This window comes from Phocoena phocoena, chromosome 3 (assembly GCF_963924675.1).
Source record: "Phocoena phocoena chromosome 3, mPhoPho1.1, whole genome shotgun sequence".
Taxonomy (NCBI): Eukaryota; Metazoa; Chordata; class Mammalia; order Artiodactyla; family Phocoenidae; genus Phocoena; species Phocoena phocoena.
The window spans coordinates 62,265,176-62,290,077 of NC_089221.1; the positions used below are offsets into that span (position 1 = coordinate 62,265,176).

The following is a 24,902-nucleotide window of genomic DNA, read 5'->3' on the forward strand; positions in this document are numbered from 1 at the left end:
ACAAAGCTACAGTAATCAAGACAGTATGGTACTGGCACAAAAACAGAAAGATAGATCAGTGGAACAGGATACAAAGCCAAGAGATAAACCCACACACATATGGTCACCTTATCTTTGATAAAGAAGCCAGGAATGTACAGTGGAGAAAGGACAGCCTCTTCAATAAGTGGTGCTGGGACAACTGGACAGGTACATGTAAAAGTATGAGATTAGATCACTCCCTAACACCATACACAAAAATAAGCTCAAAATGGATTAAAGACCTAAATGTAAGGCCAGAAACTATCAAACTCTTAGAGGAAAACATAGGCAGAACACTCTATGACATAAATCACAGCAAGATCCTTTTTGACCCACCTCCTAGAGAAATGGAAATAAAAACAAAAATAAACAAATGGGACCTAATGAAACGTCAAAGCTTTTGCACAGCAAAGAAAACCATAAACAAGACCAAAAGACAACCCTCAGAATGGGAGAAAATATTTGTAAACGAAACAACTGACAAAGGATTAATCTCCAAAATTTACAAGCAGCTCATGCAGCTCAATAACAAAAAAACAAACCCGATTCAAAAATGGGCAGAAGACCTAAATAGACATTTCTCCAAAGAAGATATACAAGACTGCCAACAAACACATGAAAGAATGCTCAACATCATTAATCATTAGAGAAATGCAAATCAAAACTACAATGAGATATCATCTCACACCAGTCAGAATGGCCATCATCAAAAAATCTAGAAACAATAAATGCTGGAGAGGGTGTGGAGAAAAGGGAACACTCTTGCACTGCTGGTGTGAATTGTTACAGCCACTATGGAGAACAGTATGGATGTTCCTTAAAAAACTAAAAGTAGAACTACCATATGACCCAGCAATCCCATTACTGGGCATATACCCTGAGAAAACCATAATTCAAAAAGAGTCATGTACCAAAATGTTCATTGCAGCTCTACTTACAATAGCCAGGAGATGAAAACAACCTAAGTGTCCATCATCGGATGAATGGAAAAAGAAGATGTGGTGTATATATACAATGGAATATTACTCAGCCATAAAAAGGAAACATAATTGAGCTATTTGTAATGAGGTGGATGGACCTAGAGTTTGTCATACAGAGTGAAGTAAGTCAGAAAGAGAAAGACAAATACCGTATGCTAACACATATATATGGAATTTAAGGGGAAAAAAATGTCATGAAGAACCTAGGGGTAAGACAGGAATAAAGACACAGACCTACTAGAGAATGGACTTGAGGATATGTGGAGGGGGAAGGACAAGCTGTGACAAAGCGAGAGAGTGGCATGTACATATATACACTACCAAACGTAAAACAGACAGCTAGTGGGAAGCAGCCAGCATAGCACAGGGAGATCAGCACGGTGCTTTGTGACCACCTAGATAGGAATAGGGAGGGTGGGAGGGAGGGAGACGCAAGAGGGAAGAGATATGGGAACATATGTATATGTATAACTGATTCACTTTTTTATAAAGCAGAAACTAGCACACCATTGTAAAGCAATTATACTTCAATAAAGATGTTAAAAAAAAAATAAAAAACAGTTACTGCCAGCTGTTACTGCTGCATTCAGATCTTCCTGGCTTTTTAAAAAGTTTATCTCAGGGACTTCCCTGGTGGTCCCGAGGGTAAGACTCCGCACTCCCAGTGCAGGGGGCCCAGTTCGATCTCTGGTCGGGGAACTAGATTCAATATGCAAGCCACAACTAATAGTCCGCATGCCTCTACTTAGAAGCCCACATGCCGCAATGAAGATCCTGGATGCCGCAACTAAGACCCAGCATAGCCAAAAATAAATAATAAATTAAAAAATTTTTAATGTTAAAAAAAAAAAAAAAAAAAAGAAAGTTCCCGAAGAAGAGCTCAAGTATTCTAAAAACGAGATCCATCTCTGCTAAGATTTTATTTACTATCCCACAAATTACTCCTTTCCCCAAATGCCCTAAGGCTACTAAAGCAAAAAGGAATAAGGCACAAAATACCCACAATCAGATTGAAACTGAGAGGAAGAAACAAACTGCCTTTAGGTGTGCTGGGACAGAATTAAGAAGTCACACTATATCAGAACAAATAAAATGTCTATACGAGCACTTCCCAAGTAGTTGCAATATGAAAATTGCATAATAACTGCAATACATTCACAGCACAAAAGAGGGAAGGAAAAAAAAAGCAAAAAATAAAGAAATCATTCTGGAAGAAAATCCTCCATATATGAAAAGAAATTCTCCAGCAAGTTACTAAGAACATGAACTCAAAAAAAACCACATGTTCGAACCACAGAATAAAGGAAATATAAGATTTAAACCTGAGTAAAGAAACTTAAAGATGAAAGCCGTATCATTACCAAATTAAATAAAAACTATAAATAACAGATTAGATCACTGAAAATCAAATTACTGACAAAAAAAAAAAGACTGGAGATAAAGGAATGCAAATAAAAAGACAAACATTAAAGCAATTTTTTAAAGAGGTGAAAGATACAGTAGGCAAAGATTATAAAATAGAATAATTGGTATCCCTGAAGCATATAATTGACAAATGGAGTAAGAAAATAAGTTTCAATATCAAATTTAAAAATTCAAACATAAAAGGCAATTCCCTAAACTAAAGGAAGAAGTGAATATACAGAGCATATAGAATGATCCACACTGAGAGGCAACCTTGCTAATCTTCAAACTATTTTAAGAAAAAAAAACAGATTTTTGAGGATACAAACAAAAAAATCAAGTTACCTGCAAAAAAGAAAAATCTGTGGCTACAGAGCTCTCAAAAGGTATCCCAACATTGATATCCAACCAAGAAGTCAAGTGTAAAAGTAGCAAGACATTTCAAACATATAAGACCTAAGAGAATACTGATCCAAGAGTCCAGGCAAAATATCAAGTGTGAGAGGGACACTGCAAAGTCTCGAAATTTTACCTCCAATCTACCCATTCTTAAGAAGGTACTGCAAGATATTCTCCATCCAGGAAGACCAAAAAAGAAGACACTAGGGAGACGAAGGCCTAAGAAATAGAGGATTTAACACAGAAAAGAGAAGAAATTATGTTCCAGAGCAACAGCTGTGTAGCAAGCCTAGCAAGCAATCAGGTTAGAAAAGGAGGGTAAAGCCTCCAGGAGAATGTCTCCTGTAAGAGTATGAAGTTATTGGAATACTGGATATATGACAACAGTACTAACTAGGACTGTGTTCAGCTATATATAACAGAAATATCAAGTTATCCATAAGGAGAACAATTTTTTTTTTCTCAGTACCATCTACTTTCAGAGTGTGGCTTCATCCTCATGCCTGCAAAATGGCTGCTGTACCTCTAATCATCACACATACATTCCAAGAAGAAACGATGAAAAAAGGCAAAGGGTAAAATATATATGTCAAGTAAGCCTGTCAGAGAAATAATAGCTGTCCTAGAATCTCTGCCAGAATATTTCTACAACTATCTCAATTTCTACAACTGGGTCTTATAGCCATTTCCGACTCCAAGGGTGTTTGAGGAAGTTGGTTATTTTTAACTAGACTTATCAGTACTCTGAACAAAAACCAGGATTCTGTTATTTAATAAGTGGAGTTGGAGAACTGATATTAGGTAGGCAACTAGTACTATCTCAACAACTGCCTATAAAATAATATTTGGAGAGGATTTAATTTTCTGATGGAGAATTTGGAGTGCTTTTGTAATAGTGACATGATAAACTAGGCAAATTAAAAATGAGGCAATTTTTGATTCCAGGAAGAACTTAAAGTTCCACAAAAAAGGAGATGAAAATGTTACTATACAGTATAAATAACATTCATAGTCATAATTAAATGAACAATAAACACTGGTTGAAAAATTGTAATACAATTAAATTGCAAAGATGGAACAGGGAAAATGGAAGCATACGGTAATACAATAGAAGAATGCTAAATCCTCCATTTCTATAATTGGAAGTCATGTCTAAAATTGATAAATCAAGAAACAGCAATATATGTATATTACTCAGAAATGGAGAAAGTTAAATGCACACACATACACAAAAGCCTAAAAGAATCTGAAGGAGCTAATTCAGGCATGGGAAAGGTGGGATAGGAAAATATTGTTTCTTATAAGCCTTGTATTATTTAACTTCTTTTTTTTAACCACATACATGTTACTTGAATAAAATTTTAAATGTTTCTTTAGAAAAGAAACTATGTAAGTTTAAAAAGCCCAATCAAAAATAAACTATAAACAACAAAAAGAATAAGCAATCTTTAAGATAAATGCTCCATAACCAATGCAGGGAGCAGAGACCTCATTTCAATATCAGCTCATGGTCCATAGTTTCCCATTAAACTGCACACTGAACCCTTCCTTCGTCAATAGTTGCCTGAAAGAGTGAGCTAAAAACTTTTTTATTTGCATTGTAAAGCACGAATTCTACCACAACTCTTCACTATTTTGTTTTTTAAAAATTCCGCAGAATAGCAAGTAAGATTCAAAAACAGCCCATTAGTAAGACAAAATACAAAATTTATTTTACAAAGAAAGTTAACCTGCAAAGAAAAAAGAAAAAATAATCTCTAACACTTGGGTCCTCTAAAACAGGGCCTGGATGTGGAGTTTCGAGTCTATTCCCAAAATATTTTTGTACTTGCAGAAAATTGCTAATCAAGAAGTATGCCCATGAATTTTGTGTTCTGATGGGTTCTTATCTTATAGCTACCCTTGAAAAACTTAAGAAACGTATCTTAAAAATACTTGAAACGAAATTGTAAACTTGGAACTTTCTTACACCTATATAAGGTTTTATAATTGAAATACAGATATAATGAGAGGAAGAAAAGTAAAATCATCATTTTCAATTTCAAAATGGCATACATATTCCCACCAGAATGTTATTACCTAGATTCATATGCTAAAAAGTAACTGTGAACATGCATAATTTTAAGTTCTAAATCAGTGAAGTAAAATATTTTGATAATTCTTCCAAAACCATCACATCCTAGAAAAAGTTCAACTTTAATTCATAAAATGAAAGACATTCCTGTCAGGCCCAGTTTCACTTCAGTTTATAATTAATGCCACTAATTTTTTTTTTAATCACTCTTAAAATTTACTTGGTTTTTTTATAACTTTTTTTTTTTTATAACATTTATTTTTAAAAATCTATTACTTCTACAAAAGCACTTTAGACTTAGAGACTTGCATTTAGGCTTCAAGAATTCTCCTACAATAGGCTTGAATGATACAAAGAAAACATTTAAGTAATTTTATATCCTTGAAAATTATACAAAGTTGACCTAGAATTTTAAAAAAGCCACTTGGACTGCAAAGAGTAAGGTAAATTTAAGAAAATAAAAATGCATTTTAGCAGTCTCTTGAATTTATTAACCTAAAAGGTTTAATTTCCATTTTCCTGCATCAGCTGTATTTATAAAATGTCGTGCCCTATAAACAACGCTGTTATTTTCTATAGTCAAGCACCCTCTTAACAAATCTTCTCATTAATATGTAAATTCAAAGTCAATCGGTCTTCTCCCTGACAGCCCCATGAATTCCTAGTGCACTGTATAATCGGCTTTGACTTGGCATCCACTATTTATCATCAAAGATGTCAGTTAGAAAAATTATGGAAAATGCACTGCAATTGATATGACTGCAATCTACTTTGTCAACACTTAATTGTTCCTCAAATCATACATTTACATATAAACAGGCTAAGTACTGATCTATAATGATGCAAATAAACTAAATTAAAAATCGCTTCTGCCCCTGAAGAAGCTTGTTTGTATATGATGTGTTCATTTGAGGACTTACTGACAAAAGCATGTATATCAGCTCATCTCAAAAAGTACTTCTACTAATTTTCAATTCCTCAAAAAAACAATTTTGCTATGCTTCAAGCGTATGAACACAAACAAATGTTTTAAAGAATTCAATGAGAAACATAATTTTTCTCTTTGAAAAGCAAATGTAATTATGGTTGTTAGCTAATTGCAATGTCTGAGCAGTAAGGATTGGGGAGGGGGCTTCAAACTTAGCTTTGACTAGAACACGATAAGCAAACACTCAGAAACTTATTAAAGTGAGCAAAAATATATTTTAATTTAAAAGTCACGAGTGAACAGATATAAAGGAAAGAATGTTGACCTAGGGATTAGATTATTCTGTTTATATTTCTGGCTCCACCTTTTGTAAGCAATATTATCTTAGGTGAGTAATTAAACATCTCAGTTTTGTCACCTATAAAATGGGTATAATAATTCCCACTGCCCTATCTCAAATAAAATAGAACATAAGAAAATACACCAAAATAATAATTTGCTAAATATTAAGTATCACAGTATTTATTACTCTTCACATTTTCTTAGCACTTAAAAAGAGAAACCTTGATCTTAATGAATTTGGTATTTATTATTTTAGGTAACTTTTAAGTCAATTATTTTAGTGAGTTTTCTCACTGTAAATCCTTTCACTTCAAGGTAAATGGCTCTTTATACATCATAAAATGGTGTTTACATAGCATTTATGCAAGTGACTTCTGCCTTATGTAAAGAGATGGGATGCTAGAATGAACACCCTTCTACTAATTCTGTGAAAAAAACACATTCAAGTGTTGATGGTTAAGAGACATAAAAGGATATTAACAACTCAGCACTAACTCTGCTGAAGTACTGTTCCAATTTCTTTCTATTCTCTAATACTTTAACAGTTCTTTACTCCATCGTATGCTTTTTACAACATGAGAAGTGAAGAATGAAAGCAGATATAAATGCTGAATACTTCTCAGTTTCTTCCAGGTATGGTCAAACTTTGCTTTAGAAATTGGCAAACTGAATCATAAAGTTAAAATCACCCTGCCTAGACCTAAAAAGTTGGATGCAACTTGAAGTCTAGGCCAAAAAGTCCCCAAGACTATAAGTGGCTGGACTGCTCATTCAAAAGTTTCTCCGTTAAACAGAATTAACAGCTAGTCACTGAGATGGGCTGACTGAAAGAGTAAGCATGGACACAGTCTAAATTATGATAATCCACTTGAACTTTCATTTTATAAAATATATTTGTACCAAAAGTCTTACATCTTTGACAATCCCTTACTTCTAACACTACAATAAAGGATGACACTTTCAAATCTTTCCCGATGGTACTTAACAGAACACGTATGTACACAAGGAGACACAAGCCTGTTATCCTGATTATTTAGGAGTCAACTGATATCATTTTTTTAAATAGCTTTATTGGAGTCTGATATCATTTTAAATCAATAAAGTACAATGTATTATTCAAAGTAAAATTTATAACCACCAAAACAAGTGAAATTCAGTGGTTGCCAGTAATTGTCTCTAAGGGGTCAACCAACAGTTATGAGAAGGAAGACTTATTTTTTATTTCACCATGTGCTTGAATTGCTTCTATAACTAAAAAAAAAAAAAAAAAAAAATACATATGATTATAGTTAGCTACACCCTTATAAATGTTCTATTGAAGTGGTTTTCTTTCTTTTCCTTCCTTAAGCCAAGGAGTCTTTCTCAAAGGGAAATCATATGCAAAGCTGCCTATGAAAGGCAAGCAAAGGTAAAGCTGCTCTGTTGGAATGGTGGCAAGAGCCAGAGAGTTGCACACTCGAGAGCGCCACTGCCCCCCGTGGTTGCTCCTGCAGCACTGCTAGCTTCCTGAGGACAGAGCTGCGCACTTGGAAGCCACAAAATTAGTCTACTAACCACATAATTTAGAATAATGCCAAAGTCAGACTGCAAATAAATGGCAAAGATAAGAAATGATTTAGCACAATTCCAGTGTACCCAGGACAATGATCAGACTTCATCTCGTGTTTGTAAAAATTAACGTTCACAGAGTTACATGTGAAAACACAAAGAATGCATTATAGTACCAATTTTAAAAACTATCTGTCGAAAGAATAAATATATATGGTAGTGTAGAATTTAACTCTCCTGCTTTGTGCATAGCTTTAAAAACTAAGTTTATCTAAAATAAGATGAAACAAAATTCAAGGAACAGAAACACAAAGTACAAAAACAGAGATTTTAAAGTCTACTTTTAGAAGATAAGGTAAGGAAAACACATTTTTTAAACTCCAGTTTCTATATAATGATAAAGCAGGGATCACTTGCATACAGCTACTGAAAATGATTTGATGATGACAGGAAAGTAAAATTAAAAATTTTAAATAGAGACAGTGGCTAGATAACATAAAATTACCTATAATCTTACACAATAAGAAAAAATATATCTGAATAGCATTCTGGAAAGGAACTGGCTGAAATCAAACAGATAGCTATTAGCAACAAAAAATCTCTCTCCAAAGTTACCACTGACACAAAAGGGGCAAGACACTTGCAGCATGGACATGTTGCTTAATCCAGCAAAAGTGCCATCAAGATTACTTCGTTCAATGATAAAATTTCATCAATCTAAGAGCCCTATGTGGCATTAGACTTTTACATACAAATACTTTAAAACATACTTTGAATTTTAAGTAGAATAACCCAATCACTTTTTAAATACTAAAATTAAGATAGAGTCAATATTACAGCTAGCCTTCTGGATAAAGATATATTTTTTAAAATTTAAATACTTTTTAATACTAACAATACTTAGTAAATGCAGAAAACATTGATGAATATTTTAAACATTTAAACTCCTTAAATATCAGAAAACTTGACATGTCACCTAAAGCAAGAATTATGAACATTTTTCCATTTTATATACATTTTTCTCTCACTTTAATATTATTTCTAATTAACAAAAGCAATTAGTACTGAACACTCAATCAAAGCCTATTCATAACTTTGTATAAAAAACACTATGACATAATTGGGAGATATCTGGTCTTTTACTTTCTATACTGCTTTTAAAATCTATAATACTGATTTTTAAAAAGACAAAAAAGAAATATCTCAAGACTAGAATGAATGAGAGTGCTATACTTGTAATATTTAATGATTTCTTTAAACAACTTAAAGCTTACACTTAAATCTTATACATACATTGAGAGATCTCTATTGCAAACTGTGTAATAAAGCCTTCTAAATTGTTAATATAATGAAAAGAGTAAGGTATGCTTCTAATTTAATCTGCACAAAAAAAACAAATAACTTCACTGTAAGATATACTTAATAATTTTACTAAAATTCTACCAGCTTAAGTGAAAAAAAAAGTAAAACAAACATATTTTAGAAATTTAAAACTACAAAAAAGTAGTTTTATAGTTCAACAATAGGGCTTCCCTGGTGGTGCAGTGGTTGAGAGTCCGCCTGCCGATGCAAGGGACACGGGTCGTGCCCCAGTCCGGGAAGATCTCACATGCCGCGGAGCGGCTGGGCCCGTGAGCCATGGCCGCTGAGCCTGTGCGTCCGGAGCCTGTGCTCCGCAACGGGAGAGGCCACAACAGTGAGAGGCCCGCGCACCGCAAAAAAAAAAAAAAGTTCAACAATAATTTATCTGTAAAGGTGAGAAATTATCTTAGGTATAAATTAACTTATGTTAGAGTCACATTACCTACTTCACAAGTGAGTACCTGGAACAGGTGGGTCTCAAAGGTATGAAACTGACTAATAACAAAAATATCCATGATCTGGCAATGTCACTGCAAACACTGTATCATGCTGCCACTCCTAACAAGGGGCTCTTGCCAGGCCTCATACTAAAAGTTTATAAACTATGCCATTAAATATGCATCAATCAGTGCCAAAACAGCGAACAATTATCCTTGCATTTATATTGGTTTCCTGCTTTCCAAAAGAACATGAGAAAAATTAGTCCTCCATAAACATGCAGACTTCTATATTTTTCTACTCTTAATTTTTTGTACACATTTTAAAAAACTCAACCATTTTCTTAGTATAATTTTTAAGTGTAAGATTATTCAACACTTACCTCTTTCCAAGGACTGACAAACTGTGTACGAGCATATCGAGTTAGCATGTGGATTATGACAACCTGCCCCCACTCTTCTACATCAACTAGTAAATTACATAGCTTGCGGTAATTCTTGTGAATGAGATCTATTCTATCCGGGCATACTTCTTCAAAAGCCATGACAACACTGCCAGCCACCAACTAGAAAAGAAAGAAATAGTAACTCATTAAAAAATGTTTTCCTTCCATCAAGGATTCCATTCAGGCATTACAGAGATGCAATCAGTGTTATGGCAATCAATATTAAAAGTGTTCAGTCATTTGATTAATAAAATGTTCCTGTTTGAATAACAAATTTTGAAGAGTCACTCCCTCAAAGAATAACTTTGATAGCTGTAACATGTCTGGAAAATGAATACTTTTCTAAAGTATTTGAATTAGAAGTATTAGCATTAAAAAATCATATTTTTTTATCTCATCACATAAAATTTCAATAAATTGTTCACATATGGATTAGACATATTAATCATGCAGTTTTCATTTTTAAAGATTACCTGAACTCTAATCTAAAGATTCAGTATTTAGTACAATAACAAGGATCGTATCATATCAGTTTAAAATGAGAATGACCACAATTCCACAATGAACTTATCTTAAAGCGTGTGAGGACCTCCTAAATGTCTTTAGTATAAAAATACTTTCAAATCTTACACACTTTAATCAACCTGTTAATTTTTACCGATATAATTTATTTACAAGGAAAAAATACTGGCTAAAATTTTAGAACATTATTATTACTTATATAATAATGTGTATAAATTGAAATAATATATTACCAACAAAAGGTAGCTTTCTCCAAGACCAGTTAATGAAACATAAATGTTGTTTTTGGAATTGCCATGTTTTTGCAAAGTGGTGAAATTAAGATTTCTTTGGTATGAAGATACAAGCTAAGCAGAATATATAATATACAAATATTTTTATATAGGTACACTGGTATGTCTGCAGTTAGCCCACAATATAATAGGGTTTTGAAAAAATAAATTAATATCATATTCTTTCTGAACACTAGGGATCTTCATTTTAGTATCTAAAATTTCCCTAATGTCTTAAAATAAGCAATTAAATAGAAATATAACTTACTGAAATGGTACTTTTTGAAAAATATTAGATACAATGATATTCATATTTTTAGTGTTTAGTGTCCCTCTACTTGGCTGACATTTAGCTTATTAATGTGCAACCAACAATACAATTGAAAGAAAACAGCTCAGAATATAGACTTGCTATTATGCTAAACAAGTTTCCAGTCCTGTGGGGATTTTATGAATTACCAATCAGTATAAACGTGAAGCTGCATTTATTGACTCCAGCCCTGCCCATGTACTGGTGCCTGCTGGTCCCAGCATGTAGGCACCTCAATCGAAAAAGCAAAGAATTGATTATCTGTGTGAACTAAATAAAAATGTATTATATGTATAATTTTCTATGTGCTATTGATATGGGAAGGAAGTTATGTTTGTGTTTTCAACACCACATTTTGATGTCTTCTGCACAAATCACTCTTCAGAAATTATATTCTGTGATAATCATATTTCTAAAAGATTAGAATTATCATTTAAAAATCTCTTAAAACAACTAAACTTACGACATCAAACTATAGAGTAACACAGTATTTGTGAAATACATTTATATTTATATATGTCAATCTTATATTAAGATACATATTTTTTAATTGGCAAGGGTGTTAAAGTACAAAAATAAATAATACCACTTAGAATAAAATAATCTATGAAATTGAAATGGGAATTCAACAAAATTTCAATTTAAGGAATACTATGTAAAATCAAGTTATTCTGCCCAAACCTAGAGATTATCTTTTTCAAATATGTTTAGACACCAAAGAATTAAAAGGAAAATCAGCTCCTACATGGTACTAAATTTATCAAAACAAGAGCTACAGGTACAAAATAGTTCTAAAGTATTAACAAATAACCTGAAAATGAAAGAAAATAATTCATTACTTACGTAAAGATAAAGTTCATGGAAACACAAAAATAATTAGGAAGAACATAAAGAAAAAACCTTTACAAAATAAAACTGATGATTTTAGATATTTCATTATATGGTTTTAACAATCGACTCTAGCCTAAACACTGCCAGAAGAATTGATTATTCTGGTATATTAAATATTCAATATTCTATACAACTTACAAAATTAAAATAAAATGATCTACTCAGATTTGAAAAACAAAAATATTGGTTTCCCAAAAACAGACAGTTAATTTCCATCTCACTGTGTCAATAGTAGCTTTTTATATAAGGGGAAAAATAAATCACTCCAAGAAAACTAGCAATGAACTCATCAAATTCAAATGCAGTTTTCCATTTACGTATTTTTTATATTAAAGCAATAAACATGGTTCATTTATCTTCCCTTGGTTGTCACGTTTTTCTGTGCTGTTGCTATGAACTTCAGCCATTAGCTGTGCTCCAAGGTAAACTACATGAACCATCAACAAAAGTGACACTCCATCTATGGAGTTCATATTTTCGCCAGATTATCTATGCTAGTTGACAAGCTGGTAATGAAAAAAATCACACTAAGCAAATGGTTCCTCTAATAACAATAAATTTTCTATAAAATTATGAAGGGTACAAAACGTTTCCTTGCATCTATTTTGTCATGAATTCTAATTAACGTTGCAAAAACCTGAGAGTGCTGGGTCATCACAAGAAGTGCATCAAGGTTTGATTGATAATATGGTGTAAGCTGGCCAATGCAGCCAAGATTTTCTTCTCTTAAATTAATGGCCATCCAACCTGCCCTAATCATACAGCCCAAATGATATTCCCCTTCTTATTTCAATTTTCTTGAGGCATGGAAAATGGGAAAGATCAGTCATTTATCTTCTAATAGCTGGATAATAGATCTAACACAATAAAACATCTGCACAAACGAAGAGGTGTGTTTTTTTGCCCACAATAGTGAAGCTTTTACCAACATTAAACCAATAACTTATAAAATGGTGTCTTACCCTCACAGCTTAGCTATGAACTACTAATATATTCACTAATTAAGAAGAAACTCTGTCATCAAAAAAATATAAACAACTCAGATTTTCAGTAGGCACTGACCTAATTTGTTTTCCTAAGAAACTCTGTTTTCTATTAGAAAGTTAAATGCTACAAAAGGATTTCTTTAAAATTAACCTGAAAGGAAAAGGAAATAAACACCTTTTGAGGTGTTCTAAATAAAAGAAAGAAGGTTCACTACAAAGCTTAAATTGCTCAACAAGTATGAATTTCTACATTTTAAAGAAAAACAAGAGAAAGAATTATAAATTTTAAAAAGGAATTTACACCTGAACATTAGGAAAGGTTTTCAATAAAGAAGAAAAGTGTTTAGGATATGTTAAATAGAGAAAATATGATGAAAATGATAAATCTAGGAATATACAATGAAGAAATTATATTAAAAAAAACTTATAACAGTTGACTGGGTATGATCAAGGATAAATAAAATGTTCCCTTTCAATTATACTGACAATTGTAAGTTTCTATTATACCTTTTAAAATTTACAGATACCTTCAGATAACAGTTATCTTAGTAACTCTAAAATGTTCTTCTAGTTACATTACCATAACTGTATTCCTAACCCCAAAGTGACTTATTTTGGGGAAAGGACTATTCATATGACAAATACTGGTCTTTCTCCAGTAAAAGGGAAAAACATTTCTATTATATTGTAATAAGCTTTTTATTTCCACCTTTCCTTAACATGAGAATTACACAACTAATTTTCTTTGAGATCTCAACTTCAAGAAAATCTTCCTTTAGGCTAAAAGAAGCAACAGAAGGTATATCTCATAATCAACAGAGGTTAAAGAAAAGTTTTTAAACATGTTAACACCTTTCAAATTTATATTTATCAGTAGCAAGAGCAATGTTATCATCATCATCACAATGATCCCAAGAAGCTTCTGCTGACAGCAAATAAATTCCTTTTCAAAATGTGGAAGTAAATTAGACCTGGTTCATTTAATTAGGAAATTTTTAAACAAAAATGATTTAGGATTACTGATTTCAAATGTCAATACTAACATTATTAATTGGGGGGGGAAGAAATATAGCTGTATCCCTTCAATATATTATACATGACAAGAAAAAGTAATAGTAAAGATAAGATCCATAAATATCTATATAGATATCAGAATATTTTTAACCTTTCTACATCAAATTATAACCATACAAAGGAAAAATTTATCAGAAAACATTCACAAAACATAATTAAATACTGGGTAGACAAGTTAATGGTACCTAGGGAAATCTGAATCTCTCAACCCAAACTCAGAAAAAGCAAAAAGATTAAAACTTAAGCTCTAAGCATAATTAAAATACAGAGAATCTCCAAAGTTCGATTATATATAAGTAGAAAAATAAGTCCTAAATCCCAGAGTGTTATCTTTCATGTATACATCATAAAACCTCACAAAGATCTATGACAGTCTGAAACAACTGAAATGGCATTAAAAAAAAGAACCAAAAGAATGAAAATGAGATAAAGAAGTAAAAAGGTTTAGAGAGATAATGGTTGAAATGTACGACAGGCAAAGAAGATCCAACTTAGAGAAAATTGAAATCCCTGAAGAAGAAAAAGTAACAGTTGAACAGAATTAATATTTAAAACTTAATCTTAAACAACAACAACAACAGTTTGCCAGAAATAACATAAATTCTAAATCTATATTTTAAAAAGCCTCACCGGGTACTAGGAAAAAAATTGACCCATATCAACTAACCCTGAGACACCAGGTAAAACTATATTTCAAAGATAAAGAGAAAATCCTCACGGTCAGCATCTTACTTAACACAGACACATTACAGGCATTTCCTTTAAACTAAAACAAGGCAAGGATGTCCACCATCTCCACTACTATTGAACACTGTACTAAAGTTAAAAACCAATATAATTAGACAAGAAAAATTAGAGTCATAGGTATTGGAAAAGAGGAAGTAAAATTATCTGTTTGCAAATGATATGATTTATTTTCCAGAATAAAACAAATGGAGATTGAAAGATAAAACTAAATCAAACAATAAAAGAATTCAGTAAAGAAGCAGGATATAAAATTACCACACAGAAAATCAATAGCTTTCTTAGAGAACAATATAACAAGTTCAACCATACAATGATAAAGCGACTTCAATTTACAACAGCATTCAAAGAAGTAAGGCTAACAATAAATATAACTCTAAACGAATATTTAACTCAATTAGTAGTCCCCATCTCACTACTCTTCGCAGAGTACATGCTAGCAATTCTGAAACAATACTTTATCTGCATTCTGGGACTGAGTAAATAAGTAAATATATTGTGGATAATGCAAGTCACATTTCTTAATGTTGGAAAAAATGAAGTTACAAATATGAAAAGGTAGGACACTGGAAGGAACATTGTGCTCTTGCTCTGGAATTAGAGAATTCAGTATAAACTACTGCTGTTTCATATGGATAGATAAATAGATATAGGTGGTTTTTTAATTTTTAAAAAATAAACGTATCCTATATAACACTTTAGGAATGAAGAGTGCCTTATAAATGAAAGACAGTCAAAGCTCCCAAAGGATCTACCTATGAACTCTGAGCATGACACACACCATTTGGGAAGCAAAACACTGAAAATAATAAAAAATACCTAATTACTATAACCAAGAATATTAACAAATTAATTCTCACAATTATTCAACAACTATTAAAGACCTACTATGAACAAGTACAATATTTTTTTCTACTGTATTTTGGAAATAAATGGTCAGAACCCAAGAACAGACATTCTAAATTTACAAAGAAATTGTATTCTTTACATTTCTTTTCGAGTCATTTGTTTCTTATGTATCCTTTTATGGTGTCAGGCACGTGCTGAGGATTTTATATACAACAGCTCTTTCAACACAAACAAAAACTTTATACATGGGAAATTATAAGCCCTAAAAATCTGCCCTAAAACAAAAACTGTTACTAGAGATTGAGACATTTTACAATGACAAAAGGAAGGTAAAACAATTATAAATACAAATGCACCAAATACCAGAGCTCCTAAATATATGAAGTAAACACTGACAGAATTGAAGGGAGAAATAGACAGCTCTATAGCAATAGTAGACTTCAACACTCTGCTTTCAACGAGCCACAAGAAAGAAGATCAACAAAGAAATAGAAGACTTGCACAACACTATAAACCAATTATACCCAAGAGACATCTACTGAACACTCCACTCAAAAAGAGCAGAATATACTGGGTTGGTCAAAAGGTTTGGCTGGGTTTTTCCATACCATCTTATGGAAAAACCCTAACGAACTTTTTGGCCAACCCAATACACTCCTCTCAAATACACACTGAGCATTCTCCAAGACAGACCATACGCTAAGCCATATAATAATAGCTATATGAGTCTAGTGGTTACTGTATCAGATAGCTGCTATATACAGATATACGTGCACCTGGGTGATACCATCCTAAGATGAGCTGGAATCCTTTTCCTGAATAGTTTTGAGCCATATATATGGGTGCAGAAGCCTCCATCAAAGATATCATTACACCAGCTCCTCCAGAGGTCTGCTCAGAGACCGCATGCATCATCCCTATTTCTAGACCCCATTATCATGTCACTACACACAAAGAATAGGAGTGGAATAGGAAGGAGGAAGAGACATGTACGTTCCCAAAAGATGGGAAGTTTACCCAGTAAGATCATTCTACCCAGCCAATAAAACAGCGTTATACATATGAAAACATTTTAGTATTTAAGAAAAAAACAACACACTTGTAATACTAAAACACACTCCTCTAATTTTTCATTATCTCTTTAATACTGAATACTTCATTTTAAAATAATTATTTGTTCCCAAGTGATTCAGCCTTTAAAAATCCTAATAAATCACTGCTTAAAATAAAAAAGCTGACCTTAAAAGCAGTCAACAATTTAGCCACAGGTTAAAAAAAGAATTTTCTTTCCCCAACTTTCCCTTCTTCAGATTCTGATGAAGAAACATGTAACGAACTAAAATTCCAAATGCAATCTTTCTCTTTACCTGGACATTTTTATTCTTCAAGGATTTTAATGAGCTCCATTAATATTTATACATTTCAAAATCAATAAGAACAATTATATCAAATATACAACAGTAAAATGATACTATGTAAATAAAGCACAATTTTACTTGGACATAAAAAGATATTAGGAAGACACATGGGAGCATATGTATATGTATAGCTGATTCACTTTGTTATAAAGCAGAAACTAACACACCATTGTAAAGCAATTATACCCCAATAAAGATGTTAAAAAAAAAAAAAAAAGATATTACTTACTGTGCTTTTATCCTTCAGAAGTTTTTCAATTATTTCAATTAACATTTCCTTCTGCTCTGGATCAAGGCTAAACCATAAAAAGAAAAAAATTTTACATTAAGTTTTTTTTCCTTTAATTCTAACTTTAAATGAAGCTAATCGTTTCAAGGATATTGAAAAAATTTTAAAGTGGGGGAGACTTATGTCTAGACAAAAATAAACAGAAAACAAATTTAAAGTGGAACGGGTTGATTTTTCCCACAGATGTGTCCTAATCTTTCTATCTAAACTTGCTCATATTAATTAAACCCAGATACCAATACTGTTAAGAAAATATTTAAAGAACAAATCTACTTCTTAAAAAGAAGATGGGAAGCCTTAAGAAAGTAATTGCAAGTAGATAAACCACAAAATCTTTTTTTAACTGGGGGGAAAATAACAGGATAGCAATCATTTTTGAGCATGGACACATAATTGTCAAAAAAATATATACAGAATTTCCAAATAAGAATTTTGTACCGTTCTAGTTTACTGATAGAGACACGTATAATAAAACCTGCCATCTAAAACCAAGAAATATAAACAAAGGCCCACATACACACAGAATTGACAGATGCATCTAAATAGCAGCTGTAAGCACTGAAATATTGTTAATAATATAATTTCTTCCTAGCATAGAATTCAACTGTTCATTTATTGAGAAGCTAAACGATGGGCATACAGAGATAAGTAAGACAGTCTAATAAAGACAGTCCCAAACATAATCATACCATATAATGGAGGTATATATAAGGGATTATGGGGATAAAGAAGGACACCAATGGAGGCAGGAAGGTTGTGGAGGGTTTCTTTTGGGAAGTGACATCTCAGATGAATCTTAAACAACTTGACTTTAGAGCTGGAAAAAGTAGGAAATATTCTAGGTAGAGACTAAAGGAGGAACAAAAGATGGTAATGAGATAAAAACATTTTATGTAGAGGACTAATAGGCAGTACTGAGCTACGAGACTGTAAATTCAAGACAAAGAGAGGTTAAATGGAGCCCAGTGATGGGCTTTTAAACTATCGTAGTGAGCTTGGATCTTATTTTGTAAGTTGATAACAAGAAAGGATAAAGACTAAGAAGTGTGAGATAACTTTGTCTGACAGTTAACCTAAGAAAATGATTTTTTACTTTTCACAAACATTATATAAGTTTTCTGCTGACCATTATAATTATCTGAACATTCAAACCTTTTAATTCAAACCTTTTAATATGCCAACAACAGTCTCCCTTCTCCAGTCTTTCCTAACTAATCCCATTTCATTACATCTTTACTTTATGAAACCCTATATGATAATCCTGAGCCCTATCCTATCAAAGGCATTGTTGGTGTGCCTTTGTATGTACATATATATCATATAGCAATATCTTATTCAATTATAGATTGCCTTTAATTATTTGGCATACGTTTGATTTTTTTCGTAAACCTCAATAGGAATGTGATACCACATTCTCTATCGTTTTCATACATCTTATGCATGTAACACAACACTAGAAACACAAAATGATCTTGATAAAAGTTTGTGGAATAAATGGTAACAGAAAATAATACCAAATGATTACAGATAATAATTATTTTATTTAGGCAATATGTTTTCCAGAGAGATCAAGGTATCGTACGATAATTTAATAAATATATAAATATGGTATGGTGCTATAGTTAAAAATCAGTATTAAAATAATATCTAATAAAATAGCTCTGGAAAAGAATCAGGCAAGGAAGGGAGCAGCAGGATCAAAGATGGAAGAAGGGGTAAGGGTAACAAAGTGAATTGAGACAATAACACACTTAAGATTCTACCCTGCAATAAACAGAAAAAAAAAAAAATCTTAATTTTCTAATAACATATGTGTATGTGTAATGAGAGATGGACTATATAAATGATAATTCAACTTCTGATTATTTTTAAGTTATAAAATCCATAAATTATCACAGGCCCTAACAGGCTCACAAATAAAAACCTGCCTAGGGTCTCTATAACCAAAACAAAATTAAAGATGTCTAAAGAATATTTGTGGGCAGGGGAAACACAGCCACTGAGTTTACTTAGTTTAAGGACAGACTAGTTATAAGCGCTAATAAAATAAGCCTCCAGGGGCTTTAACATTCCACACAACATTAGGGATCTTTGGTATTATTTACAAAGTACCAACCTGTACAATTTTTGTATCGCATGGGCTGCATTCTTCCTAACATATGGTGATAAGTCAGCAGAAGCTTCCTTAATAGCAAGCATCATAATAGGTACAATAATTGGCACTCTAATACTTGATAGAACTCTCAAAGCACTTGCACGAATTAGTTGATTTGGGTCCTAAAGACAGTACAAAAATATTCATCAAAATTTCAAGTTTTCAATATTTTAAATACATCTTTATGATACAGTTAACAGGTGCTTATAGGATGTAATACAACAATAGCAAAAAAAACAAAGAAAACCAGGCTACTTAATTTAAATACCCAGTATATGGAAATGGCTAAGGAAAAAGAGAATTAAATAAATGTTTATTTCTCTGAATAATGTTTTAACAAGAAAAGTAATGGTTATAATTCTACTTGATCATATATTACTAAACATGCTGGGGTTTTAGAGTTTCATAATAACAAAATGCTGCAGGTCATAAATTTTATCTTTAAAAAAAGTCATGTCCCCTCTTTGTACACTTTCAACAACCAGTTGGTGTAATGATGAAGAGCTCTTTGAGGCACAATGATGATTATATTGAACATAAAGGAACATACAAGGCAAAGTCCAGTTGATTATAAGAATAAATTATATTCTAAGGGCATTGAATAGGGACCATGAGAGGCCTTTTAACTCTTTCAAAACATGACTGTACCATTTAGTGGATTATTGCTCCACTTCTTTAAATGACACACCTTCAACTGTGCAGAAACGTTGCAGCTATTTGCCTACTCACTCTATTATTTACCTTCAGAGCTCGCTGAAAAGTGCTTATGGACAAGAGTGCCAGATCCTGCTGTTCTTCAGCATATCGGACCAGGTAAACATATACTAACTTCTTGATCTGTGAATAAGAAAAAATAAGTTAATCCTAGCCAGAGTGAAAATTAGACATTTAATATTTTCTATACTAAAATCCACACTCAACTTTCCTGAACTAAATAACTGAACCTGCTCATAGCCCAGATGGTAAAATAAAGATAATGTATTGTAGGATAATGAACAGAAACAGAAAAAGCTTGTGAAGTAATAAGCATTTTAATAATCCAATCCACAATAGCAATATCCTATCCAGTTGTGCTTCCTCTTGATGGGAAAAAAAGTTCTTGAGCAAAACTCATACAAGAATATTAAAACATTAACTGATTTGGAACAGTATTTTCAAAATGAGGGATACAAATAATATAAAGACCTTGGGCTCTGTCCACTAACTCTATGGTATGGGAGCTTATGTTTCCTCATCTGTCAAAAGGTGCTGAGGCCCAACTCTGATTCTATGGTAATAGTCACATTCCAATATACATTACATGGTATTTTCAGCTCAGTAAGAATAATGTGTGACAATATCAATTTAATGTAATAAAAATTCCAAAAGGATGGAAGTGTGTTCTGAAAACCGTCTGCAAAGTCAATTTAATCACTAAATTTATAACAAAATTATGATGAGCAGAAAAATTAAATGAAAATTGGAATTTGAGTTGAAATTCTTCGACTGCTTCCTTCTGACACTGCTTGTAGCTTGTATCTCCCTTCTCAAATATCTTCAGATACCATTGCTTGATTAATTTTCTGATATATCCCCATAGTACATATCTAAAAGTTAATGGAATGCTCAAAGAGCATGGGAAATGAGGGGAAGTAGCTGGAAATAGGTAGAATCAATGCTGAAAAGGAAAACAGTGCTATACTGTGCCATACTTTATATCACAGTAACCAATCTGGACTTCTTTAAAGACAACTGTCATGGCCTTCTCTCCCTTACAGTCCAATTTCCCTTGACACAGCAGTGTTTTGAGTTCCTTCACCATTCTGTCTGTTCCCTTCTGAACTCACTCAATTTGTCTATATTTTTTTCAGTACAGCACTCCAAACTACAAATGAAGTCTAAGCAAGACAAACTAGTTAAGATTTTGGAAAAAAAAAAAGCGAGGGCTTCCCTGGTGGCGCAGTGGTTGAGAGTCTGCCTGCCGATGCAGGGGACACGGCTTCGTGCCCCGGTCCGGGAAGATCCCACATGCTGCGGAGTGGCTGGGCCCGTGAGCTATGGCCGCTGGGCCTGCGCGTCCGGAGCCTGTGCTCCGCAGCGGGAGAGGCCACAACAGTGAGAGGCCCGCGTACCGCAAAAAACAAAACAAAACCCATATACTTTTTCTAAATGCGCTACTGACTAAATCAATCCATACTCGAGTAATTGTCCTAGTGAGGTTTCTTCTTTTAAAAGGAGGGCAATATCTTACTTACCTACAGACATTTTCAACAACTTAAATTCAACACATCACGGCACCCTCCTCAGATAATTTTAGATCTTAATCTTTAATCCAACCTATTTTGCTGTTCTTCACAATTTCATGGACACAAGTGAAAACTTAATGAACATACTTTTTGCGTCTTTATCCTTGATAAAATGCTAAACACACCATTTTAAGATGATACCAATTGATTCGTCTGTACTATATTGACAGGGTTATAGGTGAAACTAACAAAAAACATATTTCCAATTACTCTTCATGCTGAATAGATCCACAAAATCTTAAAAACGAAACCTAAAATCCTTAACTCAGGATTCAATACAGCCCATAATCTTCCTTTAAAGTCAAACAAGGAAGAGTCCCCAAATATAACTTGATTTTTTGTCTCAATCTCCACTCAGTTTATCAATCCTACTTTCTCCTAAGTTCTACTAATCAAAATCTTCCACAAAAGCAAAAATGAAACAATAAAATTTCCACTAAGAGAGGAACAGTACAACAAATTACAGTACATCCATATAATGCTGTACTATGTGGTCACTATATATAATTAAGTAAATCTGTACTTGACATTGAAAATATGTCCTTGTAAAAAATTTTAAGGGTGCAAAACAGTATGCACTGTATGATCGCACTTCTGTGTTAATAAAAAAGATACACATATATTGTATTTTATCACTCTAAGATAAACCACCAATTGTAAGATGTACCATAACTTTACAGACCTCAAAGAGAGGAAGAAAAAACCCTGCCAATTGTAAGCCACCCTCAATTGTTAAGATAAGTCCCAACTGCATAAACTTTAAAATAGAAAACAGATGTCTTAGAATGGACATTATATGGTAATAATAGCAAATATTTATACACGTAACTATGTGTCAGGCACTGTTCTACATGTTATATTTAGATTAATTCATTTTATATTCACAACTCAATGAACAGGTATTACCTTTCCTGTTTTACAGGTGAAGAAACTGAAGCACAGAGAAGTTAAGTAACTTGACCAATATAGAAATCTATTAAATGAAGAACCAGGATTCAAACCAGGTAAGCATAAAAGTTGAAAAAATTTATATAGTAAAATGTTAACAGTGACTAGCTCTGGGTGACGGCATTAACCAGTGACCCTCACTCTTTACATCTTTCTATATTATTTAATTTTTTTACAATGAATATTAATTTTATGCTCAGATAAAACAATAAAGACATTTTCATTTTAGGGGTGAATCTCATCTTTCTAGACATCCTCCAACACAGAATAATAGTACTTTCTCTGATTATAAAAGTATTTTAAAATGTTCATTATAAACAATCTGAAACTGAAAACATTTTTAAGTTCCCACATTCCTATGATGGCTTTTTCTATAGCACTGGCAACATGTAGCCACCAGAACTATTTTAAACCTGTTCAATAGACAAAAACTCAGCTAAATCAACAAGTTTTTGCAAGTCAAGCAACCTGTGACAGCCCCTTGCTTCTGAACGTTAGCCAATCAGGAACAAATTCACTCTAAAAAAACACACCTCTTAGTGCCAATCAATGAAAAGCAGTCTCACCCAAGTGACCACTCATCTACAGATGATATCAACCCACTTAGGCTCCTTAAAGTCCATGAAACTTTCAAATGATCACGGAATCAAGTGATCTCACACAAGAATACAAAAAATGGGTTCCAATATTATGTGGTACTAGTATACAAGATGGCAACCAAATGATCCAAAATATACCCAATGTTTTAGATTATATTTAAATGGAAATATAAATTTTTAAAATTCTTAAATCTCAGTTTAGAAGCACTTATCTAATTGTTTGAGTTATAAATGATTTTCTCCCCAACCAGATTTTAAAGTTCCTAAGTTAAGGATATATGTATATGCATAGATGGGATTCACTTTGTTATAAAGCAGAAACTGACACACCATTGTAAAGCAATTATACTCCAACAAAGATGTTAAAAAAAAAAAGTTCCTAAGTTACAACAGTGCCAAAAAGCAACCAACACTTGCTGGTTGACTGATTTATACCAATTTAAATATATCAAATCAACACACAAGATGTATTTTAAATAAGATATTTCTCAAATTCACCTTGGAATGAACATGAGGTTATTTAGTACAGGAACCATTCCTTACTAATCTATATACTCCCACAACCTATCACATAGCCTGGCAATATAGTAAAAGCCCAATAATTATCAGCTGAATGCAACATCACAGCCCAATGAGAGACTGGAAAAAAAAAAAAAAGACATTTCCCATTAGATTGCTATACCTAGGATCTAACTTACCACCAATAGATATAATTCATGAAGTAGATGTCTAAAAGGACATCAACATACTGTGAGAAAACAATAGGTATTAAGAAGACTGCCTCAAAAGTCTTTAACTTGTGGGGTTTTTTTAGAAAATTATCATTTAAAATATTATTTCTCTTTACCAATTATATTCGGATCTCAGTCTACAGTTCTCAGGAAACTTTTGAAACAAGAATGGGTTAGGATCCACCCACCCCCTCATCTTCTTGGGATGTATTTTCTCAGCAACACCTTTATTTACTTAACTGTACAGCCAACTTGTAAAGCTGAATTATGAACTCCAGAATATATCCAGGAGTTTATACTGGGAACACTGAAACGTTCAAACCACAGCTGAGCTACCAGGCACTGCTATAATTACCCACTATTGGAGAAGGATTATTGTGACTGTTATAGCAAAAAGCATAACATTATTAAATCACAGAAGGTTGCAAAACACTAAATTTGTTCTAGTTCTAAGAATCAATCAAAATTGACCACAAGAGGCCTATGCACTGACTGGCTGCAGGTTTGCAGAGAAAGCCTACTTTCCCTGAAACCATTCTGTGATCAGAAATGGGAGTACTTAAAGCTCCGTGACTACACCATTCTCTTATCAGTTACTTTCATTCAGTGTTACAATATTCCTTGCTGTAAAGCTAATCACAGCAGAGCCCCAGTAGGCTGGAAGAACACAGGCAGATCTGTTTAATTAGTTTATCAATACTAGTACATCAAACTTCATGAGTTATTGACTAAACCTTTGATTATTTTAGTACTATGGCTTACTAGGTCACTTTTGGTATCATTTGACATCGAATGGCAGATGACGTACAGCTCAACTGTGTGTCTAAGGCAGTATGTACTGGTAAAAATGAAATTTTGTACTTGATAACAATGAAACATCAATCAATT

The 24,902-nt window shown here is 32.7% G+C and overlaps 1 protein-coding gene across 1 annotated transcript in view; it reads right to left on the minus strand.

Moving 5' to 3' along the window:
• AP3B1 (adaptor related protein complex 3 subunit beta 1) overlaps positions 1-24,902 on the minus strand; it is a 276,812-nt gene that overhangs the window by 181,666 nt on the left and 70,244 nt on the right. Inside the window, exons 4-7 of the mRNA XM_065875497.1 lie at positions 20,193-20,288; positions 19,413-19,573; positions 17,237-17,303; positions 9,879-10,061 (exon numbers count right to left, since the gene is read on the minus strand). Of these exons, the coding sequence (XP_065731569.1) occupies positions 9,879-10,061; positions 17,237-17,303; positions 19,413-19,573; positions 20,193-20,288 (507 nt within the window). The remainder of the gene's footprint in view (positions 1-9,878; positions 10,062-17,236; positions 17,304-19,412; positions 19,574-20,192; positions 20,289-24,902) is intronic.